Raw genomic sequence first — 10,175 nt, forward strand, 5'->3', positions numbered from 1 at the left:
ACCAAAAAAAAAAAAAAAGGAATGCAGTAGATTAATTCACCCATTTTCCTTTCATAGTTTCACTGAGAAAGAATAAAATGTTCACTTTCTTATTGTTTTCATGCAAATTACAGTGACACTTTAGAGCTTGCTGTATACTTTCTAAATCTCAAAATACAGGGTAACAGATGTTAAGGTAAAGCTATATCTCAGATCACAATCTAATAGAAAAAATAAATATAATAGAATCATTCTTACTATTATCTGTACCTTTTTGTCTTGATCTGACAAGTTTTTCTGCTTTATTAATTTTATCAAAGTACTAGCTTTTTGTTTTATTGATTTTCCTTGCTACATTTTTGGGGTTTCTTTGGCACTAATTTCTGCCAATATTATTATTGTCTTTCTTCAGCTGCTTGGCAGGTATTCTATTTCTTTTCTAACTTCTACAGTTTCCTAACTTATTAATACCTTATAAGAGATTTTCACTATTTTTAATTTTTACTTAAAATGACATCCTCAATTAAATTTTTCAGGAAAGTATCTTGTTAGCCAAACTCCTCCAGTTTTTTCAGTATCTGAGAATGATCTGTAGTCTCAGATATAAGTTATTTCCTGTTGCATTTTACAACCATTTCTCTCTTATCTCCTAGCTTTTTTTTTTTCCCCCTTCATTACCAGGGATTGAACTCGGGACCTTGTGTGCTTGTGAGGCAGGCAGCAGAACCATTGTGCTAAATCCCCAGCCCCTCTCCTAATGTCCTTAATGTTGCAGTGGACAGCATGACTTTTTTTTTTCAATTTTATGTTTGTTTATTTTTCTTCCACTTAAATGTTTGTAGAGCTCTTCCTTCCTCCCTAGAGCTCAGTGTGTTCACAAGGATCGGTATTGTTCTTGGAGGCATGGCACTTTCCTATATCTAGTGAGTTATTGCAATCTGCAGTCAGGTCTTTAATTTGTACGTGCATGTCTTCAGCTGAAATTTCTTCAGGTAGCTTTGTTTCTTTGCTTCATGCTGAGGATCACACCCAAGGCTCCCCTCAGGCTAAGCATACAGTCTACTACTGCAGTACACACCCGCCCCACATAGCTCTTTTGTGTACCACTCACTACGTTCACATCTTCAGGGAAACCTATATCGAAGTTGGTTCTCCACTATTTGGCCTTCTGCACACCATTCTCCCTACAAGCACTTGCATCTCTTTCTCCGTTTCCACTGAATGTTTTCAAACAGGTGGAGGGGACTCTCCCAGAACCTGGAAATTCACATCTTACCGAAAATTTCTCCCTTGCCACATTTTGTTCAATTTTAGATTGGGGGGTGGTTACCAAGAATCGTACTCAGGTCCTTGCACTTGCCAGGCAGGTGCTGTGCTGCTGAGCTACATTCCCTGCTTCAGCTTCTGAATATTTAACTGCTGTTGGCACACTAAATGTGATTCAGCTTTCCCCACTGTGTCTTAAGGTTGCATAGAAATGGAGATGGGGAAAAAAAAGACAGAACTACACTATGAGCTGTAAAAGAATTTGTAAACAGTTTTACTCTATATGTGAAAAAAAAGGTTTTTTTACAGAAAAATGCAAACTATTTGTGAGTTCCCTTTCAATAGGAAAAAAAAAAGCAATTACCTACCTTTTTTTCTTGCTTAAGTATATCAAAAGCTAATTTGGCAGCAGCATTTTTCGCATCCTGCTTTGATTTACCTTCACCTTCCGGGAATGTTCTACCATATTTTTTTACAGAAAAATGCAAACTATTTGTGAGTTCCCTTTCAATAGGAAAAAAAAAAAGCAATTACCTACCTTTTTTTCTTGCTTAAGTATATCAAAAGCTAATTTGGCAGCAGCATTTTTCGCATCCTGCTTTGATTTACCTTCACCTTCCGGGAATGTTCTACCATCTATAGTAACTTGAAATGTAAACCTGGTCACAAAGAAAAGAGTCACAGTCATGAATTAGGTAAGGACAAGTCTCTGATCACCGCTGCCTCTGGTGATTGCCTTTAAAAGTTCCATCTATGTTTGGTATGGGATTTAAACAGCCACCCCAAGTAGCAAAATGGCACATCTTCAACACGGAGAAGCTTATGCTCCCCACCCTTTCTGCTTTCTTTCTGGAGTGAGCTGAGGCTACCACTTTCTAACAAGGGGACTTTCACAGAACTCTGCAAACTTTGCTAATAGAGCTAAAGTTATGCCCTCAAAGTTACACCAGAGTTGTCATGGCCCCGGTTTATATTTATGCATATAGCTTTTCTCTTTCCTTTTGGTGTTGGGAATTGAATCCAAGTCCTCACACATGCTAAGCGCATACCCTATCATTGAGCTATGCTCCCAGGCCCTAAGACACATCTCTTTGACAGCAATTTACAATAAGCTGTGCGCCGGTCCTGTCACAGACAGTTTCTGATAGGAAACTTTTGCTCCATTCTTCTGATGGTACTTATTAAGTTCTTCTATGTAGAAACCTGGTTCAAAACCATTGGCCATTTCTTCTGATAACCTATAAGAGAAGAAATGTTTGAATGAGTCACACTCACAGAACACATTCATTCTGATTTTATCAATCTGTGCAGCAGGACAGCAGTGGGTAGGGGCACTCTCCTTTATACGAATCATTTTGGCTCCACATAAATTCAGAGAAAACGTTCTGTGTGTGTGTGTGTGTGTGCTTGCCAGGCAGGTACTGTGCCACTGTCACATTCTCAGCCCCAGAAAAAAATATTCTTTCAAAGCCTCTCTTTCTCCTTTCTGGACTATACAATCACACTAATTTCTCCAAAACATTCTACTCCCAGAAGGAAGGAAGGCCCCTCTCTTTACCCTGCTGTCTACTTCCTCTGTGGATCAAGTGCAAATCTGTCCACCCACTGGGGAAGGTAACAAAGGTGCAAGAGTAGAATTGGTAATTTTACGATGAGAACAAAGCTTACTGAATATGTAAGTGAAATTTATGAAATCATGAAGGATTTTTGGTGTATGGAAGTAGATTTTCCCTATGAACTCCCCCAAATCTTCTGTTGACATGTACAGAAATCAACTTTAAGACAATTTCTACAGTTTAATGGTTTGGCTCTAAAAAGTTCCCCCAAAGGCTCATTGTTGAGTATTTAGTTGCTATGGGCTTCTGGGAAGTGTTTGGATCGTGCATTCACTAATACCATTGGATCACTAGTGAGATCATAATGTGGCATAATCTAATGCATCACATCAACAGAACCAGAGATAAAGACCACATGATCATCTCAATAGATGCAGAAAAAGAATTTGACAAAATCCCATACCCATTCATGATACATTAAAAAAAAAACACCCTACAGAAAATTGGAATGAAAGGTCTTTATCTCAATACAATATAAGATCTATGACAAGCGAACATCATACTAAATGGTCAAAAATTGAAAGCTTTCACTCTAAAATCAGGAACAAGACAAAGATGCTATCACCACTTCTGTTCAATATAGTACCCCTTCTTGGTATCTTCCTGAAAGAGTTAAAAGCATCACGCCACAGTAATATGTGCACACCCATGTTTATAACAGCACAATTTGTAAGCCAAATCTTGGAAATACCCCAGATACCCACCAATGGATGAAAGGATAAAAAATTGTGATTTTTTATATGCAATGAAATACTCCTCTGCCATAAAGGAGGATAAACTTCAGACATTTCTAGGTAAATGGGTGTACCTTGAGACCATACTTTTAAGTGAAATAATCAGATACATCTGTTTAAATATCACGTTGTAAAAAATAAAAATAAATAAATAAATAAATAAATATCACATTGTTTCTTTTGACTGAGGCTACCACTTTCTAACAAGGGGACTTTCACAGAACTCTGCAAACTTTGCTAATAGAGCTAAAGTTATGCCCTCAAAGTTACACCAGAGTTGTCATGGCCCCGGTTTATATTTATGAATATAGCTTTTCTCTTTCCTTTTGGTGTTGGGAATTGAATTCAAGTCCTCACACATGCTAAGCGCACACCCTATCATTGAGCTATGCTCCCATGCCCTAAGACACATCTCTTTGATAGCAATTTACAATAAGCTGTGCGCCGGTCCTGTCACAGACAGTTTCTGATAGGAAACTTTTGCTCCATTCTTCTGATGGTACTTATTAAGTTCTTCTATGTAGAAACCTGGTTCAAAACCATTGGCCATTTCTTCTGATAACCTATAAGAGAAGAAATGTTTGAATGAGTCACACTCACAGAACACATTCATTCTGATTTTATCAATCTGTGCAGCAGGACAGCAGTGGGTAGGGGCACTCTCCTTTATACGAATCATTTTGGCTCCACATAAATTCAGAGAAAACGTTCTGTGTGTGTGTGTGTGTGTGCTTGCCAGGCAGGTACTGTGCCACTGTCACATTCTCAGCCCCAGAAAAAAATATTCTTTCAAAGCCTCTCTTTCTCCTTTCTGGACTATACAATCACACTAATTTCTCCAAAACATTCTACTCCCAGAAGGAAGGAAGGCCCCTCTCTTTACCCTGCTGTCTACTTCCTCTGTGGATCAAGTGCAAATCTGTCCACCCACTGGGGAAGGTAACAAAGGTGCAAGAGTAGAATTGGTAATTTTACGATGAGAACAAAGCTTACTGAATATGTAAGTGAAATTTATGAAATCATGAAGGATTTTTGGTGTATGGAAGTAGATTTTCCCTATGAACTCCCCCAAATCTTCTGTTGACATGTACAGAAATCAACTTTAAGACAATTTCTACAGTTTAATGGTTTGGCTCTAAAAAGTTCCCCCAAAGGCTCATTGTTGAGTATTTAGTTGCTATGGGCTTCTGGGAAGTGTTTGGATCGTGCATTCACTAATACCATTGGATCACTAGTGAGATCATAATGTGGCATAATCTAATGCATCACATCAACAGAACCAGAGATAAAGACCACATGATCATCTCAATAGATGCAGAAAAAGAATTTGACAAAATCCCATACCCATTCATGATACATTAAAAAAAAAACACCCTACAGAAAATTGGAATGAAAGGTCTTTATCTCAATACAATATAAGATCTATGACAAGCGAACATCATACTAAATGGTCAAAAATTGAAAGCTTTCACTCTAAAATCAGGAACAAGACAAAGATGCTATCACCACTTCTGTTCAATATAGTACCCCTTCTTGGTATCTTCCTGAAAGAGTTAAAAGCATCGTGCCACAGTAATATGTGCACACCCATGTTTATAACAGCACAATTTGTAAGCCAAATCTTGGAAATACCCCAGATACCCACCAATGGATGAAAGGATAAAAAATTGTGATTTTTATATGCAATGAAATACTACTCTGCCATAAAGGAGGATAAACTTCAGACATTTCTAGGTAAATGGGTGTACCTTGAGACCATACTTTTAAGTGAAATAATCAGATACATCTGTTTAAATATCACGTTGTAAAAAATAAAAATAAATAAATAAATAAATAAATATCACATTGTTTCTTTTGTGTGGGAAACGAAGAGCGTCAATGAGGATAAAAATGGATCGTAGATATTGGAAAGTCAGAAGAAAATGTTCAAATGGGAAGGAGAACAAAGGAAGCGGGAGGGGAAAAGGAAGGAAAGGAAAATGGGGAAGGAAAAGACCAAGAAAACAGAATGGAAGGGAAAAAGTGGAAACAAAGCTTTCATAGATAAGGAGGGGGAAAAGGTTGAAGGGAAGGGAGGGAAATGGGGGAAAAAGAAGAATCAAGATATATTAAGTACAGGTACACATTCTTCATGATGAGTGTTATAATTATGTGTATTAAAAGTGTACCAGCAAAATTAATTTAAAAATAATAAAATTAAACTATTTTATTTTTAAATAAAAGACAAAACCTTTTATGTTCAAAAGAAAAAAATACAGGACTTTTATGATAGCAACATCAAGCTGACTAATATACACTGATTAGGTAAATTAAGACCTCAGTTCTTAGATCTCACTAAACAAAGATGGTAGCAATAATTTGAATCACAAACAAAATTTAAAAGATATAAAATCTGCATGTAAAAGTCAAAACTATAAAACTCTTAGAAGAAAACCTAAGTGTGAATTTTCATGACCTTGGATTATTTGCCAATGGAATCTTATACAGGGCAGCATCCCTCCATGCCTGAAAGCCACGAATCTGAGAGGCTTTCTTGAGATTTGCTCTCCTTCCCTTCCAATCCATAACTAAGACCTGCAACCAAAATCTCTCTACACCTCAGTGATGCCTACAGGCACCATTCTTATCATCCTCTCACTCCTGGACTGAAATAAGAACCTCAGAACCACTGCTAACAGCCCTTTAATTCCTACCCTGCAGGCATCATCATCTAAGGAGTTTTCAAATTCTCACAGTCCTAATAAAAATACATGCTCTTCTTTGGGTAAGTGCTCCCCAAACATCCACGTGTTATAGGCTTGGCCCCAGAACAAGTCATTGAGAGGTGGGGCTTTTTGGAAAGTCCGTAGGTCACTGGGGATACACCCTTGAAGGGGATTGTGGGACTCTAGTGGCCTATCTCCTCTGCCACCACCTCCTTTTCTCCTCTTTTTCTCCCTCTTCTTCTCCCTCTCCTTCTCTCCCTCTGAACTGGGGATTGAAGCGTACACCCTTGAAGGGGATTGTGGGATTCTAGTGGCCTATCTCCTCTGCCACCACCTCCTTCTCTCCTCTTTTTCTCCCTCTTCTTCTCCCTCTCCTTCTCTCCCTCTGAACTGGGGATTGAAGCCAGGATTTTCTCACTGAGCTACATCCTCAGCCCTTTTTAATGTTTTTTTTTTGAGACCATGTCTCACTAAGTCACTAACTTGCCCCGGCTGGGCTAAAACTTGCACTCTTCCTGCCTTGGTCTCCCAAAGTGCTGGGATTACACACATGCACCATCATGCTTGGCCTTCAGTCCTCCCTTTAATTAATTATTCCTGGAGTGAAGGGTTTGCTCTGCCATATACCCTGCCGTGATGTGGTGCCTCATCAGAGACCCAAAGTAATGGCTACTTCAACTTGGCCTGGAATCTCCAAAACTCTGAGCCAATATAACCTTCCACTTTATAAATTAAGAAGCTCAGGCATTTTATTACAGTGGTGAAAAGCTGACTAGTACATGTACATAACATGAAATTCACCCTCTGAATGATTTGTCAATGTATAACTCATCAGCATTAATTACATGCACACTGTTATGTATCTAGTACCACAATTCACATCCAGAACTCTTCTCATCTTTCCAAGTAAAATTATCATTAAACGTAATTCCCCTACTTCCCCGTGCCTTTACCCTCACTAGCGTCGGTCCTACTTTTTTGTCATTATGAATCTGCTTATTCTAGCAATCTCATAAACTGGACTCGCGTGATATTTGTCCTTTAATGTCTGGTTATTTCACTTAGCATAATATCCTCAAGGTTTGCGCATATAGTAGAATTCAGTAAAGTGCTCAATAATATTCCATTGGTTACATATACACTACCTTTTGTTTATCCATTCTTCATCAGTTGAAGGCCAAAGGTTATTTCAACCTTTTCTGTATTGTGAATAATGGTGCTATGGACACTGCCATATAAATATCTGTTTAAGTGTATAGTTTCAGATCTTTTGGATAGATACTTAAAAGTGGAGCTAAATCATATGGTAATTCTATGCTCAACTTTTTAAGGAATTGCTTAATTGGTTTGCAAAGTGGGTATAACATTTTACATTTCCACCAGCAATGCAGAAGAGTTCCAGTTTCTCCACATCCTGACCACCATCTGCTAATTTCCTTTTTTAAAAAAACAGTAGCCACCTTGTTATCTTTTAAAGATATCAATTCAATTACATAAGTTGCCAAAACTATTCTTGTCAAAGTTAGCAACTGGCTGCCCCACTAGTAAATTCAGTAGTCAGTTCTTGGTCCTTGTCTACTTGGCCTATGACCAACAATTGTTTGCTCATTTCCTTCTCCTTCTTCCTTTCTAAACTCAGGCTTCTAAATCAGCTACTCTGCTGGTTTTCAGCCTTCCTCATAAGCTATTGCTCTTCTGCCTTCTTTCCTGATCCCTCTACATCATCCTTTCTTCTATCGTAGTGTCCAGGGACGCGGTCCTCAATTCTCTTCTCTACTTACATCCACTCTCCTGATGACCATCTCCAGGTTTGTGGCTTTAAATTGGACCTAAACAATGATGGTTCTCAAAAGTCCATCTCCTGCCAGTGTGGTGGCACACCGCCTGTTATCCCAGCATTAGGGAGGCTGAGGCAGGAGGATTGCTGCAAGTTCGAGGCCAGCCTGGGGTACACAGTGAGTTCAAGGGCAGCCTGAACTACAAAAGGAGACCCTGTCTCAATAACAACAAAAGAATGCCATCTCCACCACTCACCCTTTCCTTCATTCCCACTTGCCTCTGCCTGATCCTCCTCTCCCTTCTGAAGTGCTCCTGACTCTGCCCCTTGTGCTGCTTGTCAGCTGCTACTGCCCACAGTTACCAGATCAGAATCCCTGGCACTTTCACACCCCTTGTTTCTTCGTTACAATTGTGTACTTAAATAGCTTCCAAAAGGAATTACAAGAAGGAAAGCATCAAGACTATAATAAGGCTCAGGAATGAATGAATGAATGAATGAATGAATGAATCCCAAAGCATTTCCAGATCCCTGATCCCAGAAATTTTCACCTGCCAAATGTAGTATCTGCAGCCTATATCGAGTGGGCAATTTCCATTCATCTATCTGGGTCAGTACAGCCATTCTGATGCTGAAGGGGCAGCTAGTACTCCTCACCAGTCCACCTTGCCCAATCCTCATAAAAGCCCTGAGGGCTCATCCTCCTAAAGAAATCTCCATCAAAATCACTAACAAATCTTGCCATCTTCCTCATGCCCAGAGGAGCTCCCTCCACTCCCTTCCAGCAGATGGCGGCCCCCTGAGCTGAGCCCCTTCCTGTTTCCCATATAAAAAGCATTCAGCTATCACCTAATTAACAGATGAATAAACTACAAGTAGAATGTTTTGGCTCTACATGGTCAAATACGGAAAGCAAGGAACAAGAACCTAACTTGCTCAAGGTTTTAAGTTCCCAAGTGACAGTAGTGAGAGGTTGTTTGGGGTTTTTTTTTGTACCTTGAGCTTGCAAGACAGGCGGCAGAACCACTGTGCTATATCCCTGGCCCATGCGTATCTTTTTCTTTACATCTGGCAAGGCATTTTTAGGACCAAAGAAAACAGGGGCAAGAAGTTTCGTTTTTCTGGAACCAAGTGTATTTATGAAATTATCATTCATGTTAAAAAAAATTTAATGAGCACCTATTAGGTTCCACCTACCGGGGTTCTAACAGGGAACAAAACTACTCTTGCAGACTCACTAGTGGACAAACATTAAAAAACAAAGTGGATCGGGGATTTAGCTCAGTGATGCTACCACCTGCCTCTCAGACACAAGATCCTGAGGGTCGATGCCCAGTACCAAACCAAACCAAACAAAAGCAAGAAGTTACTGGAGCGGTGTTTCTTTTACATGCAGGTTGTTGGGAAAGGCTCCTCAGATTAAGCTGGCAGGGGAAAGATAAAGCGTCTGGGGAAAGGAAAGCAAGCATCTAGGGAAGGGCTTTCCAGGAAGAAGAAAGGGAAATTGCAAAGGCCTGGGGCCGTGCAGTGCTTGGCTTGCCCCACCGACAGCAGGTGAGCGCCTGTGGCCAGAGTGCGGGGCACAGGGGAACCCTGCCTGGGAGCCCTGAAGGCTGCCGGATCTGAGGCGATGCGAAGCCGTGAGTGGGGCAGGTCTGACACAGGCTGCTGAGGTGCCTGGAGGTGGGCGGAGGATGCTGAGGCCCGGCAGGTGAGAAACTATTGTAACTTGCTAGGTATAATTTAGTCGATTTATGGTCAGCGGGCCTCTCAATTTCCTAGCTGTCTGTGAAGGCCCTGGGCCCGTCCGTTTTCCTCTGGAACCCCTCTCCCACCCCTACCCCAGCCCGGCCAGGCGCTGCGGGAGACGCACTGTTCCGGTTCCGAGACACCGTCTTCCCGGGGAGAAGACAGCTTGCGGTGCCTACCTGGTCCCACGACCCTCTCGCAGCTCCCGGAGGGCTCCGTGCCCGGGGCCCTGGGCTGGCGACCCGCGTCCTCGTGCTGCACCGTGGACCTCCCCGCAGGCGGCAGCCGCTTCGCTCTCGGTTTCGTTTTCTCTGCGGACTCCGCCTCCCCGGCTGACCCGCAGCTTCTC

General features: G+C 40.9%; 1 protein-coding gene across 5 annotated transcripts in view; it reads right to left on the bottom strand.

Annotated features, from left to right (window-relative positions):
- Positions 1-3,248, bottom strand: part of Eif2ak2 (eukaryotic translation initiation factor 2 alpha kinase 2) — a 39,575-nt gene extending 36,327 nt beyond the window's left edge. The window contains exons 1-3 of one of the 5 annotated variants that reach the window (XM_010611406.3): positions 2,352-3,246; positions 1,872-1,904; positions 1,614-1,701 (exon numbers count right to left, since the gene is read on the bottom strand). In XM_010611406.3, the coding sequence (XP_010609708.2) occupies positions 1,614-1,701; positions 1,872-1,904; positions 2,352-2,599 (369 nt within the window). In that variant the 5' untranslated portion in view covers positions 2,600-3,246. The other 4 variants (XM_033763552.1, XM_010611407.3, XM_010611405.3 and 1 more) reach the window with 4 other exon arrangements.
- Between the last annotated feature and the right edge of the window lie 6,927 nt (positions 3,249-10,175).

Source organism: Fukomys damarensis, unplaced genomic scaffold (genome assembly GCF_012274545.1).
Source record: "Fukomys damarensis isolate Sample0158 unplaced genomic scaffold, DMR_v1.0_HiC HiC_scaffold_2, whole genome shotgun sequence".
Taxonomy (NCBI): domain Eukaryota; kingdom Metazoa; phylum Chordata; class Mammalia; order Rodentia; family Bathyergidae; genus Fukomys; species Fukomys damarensis.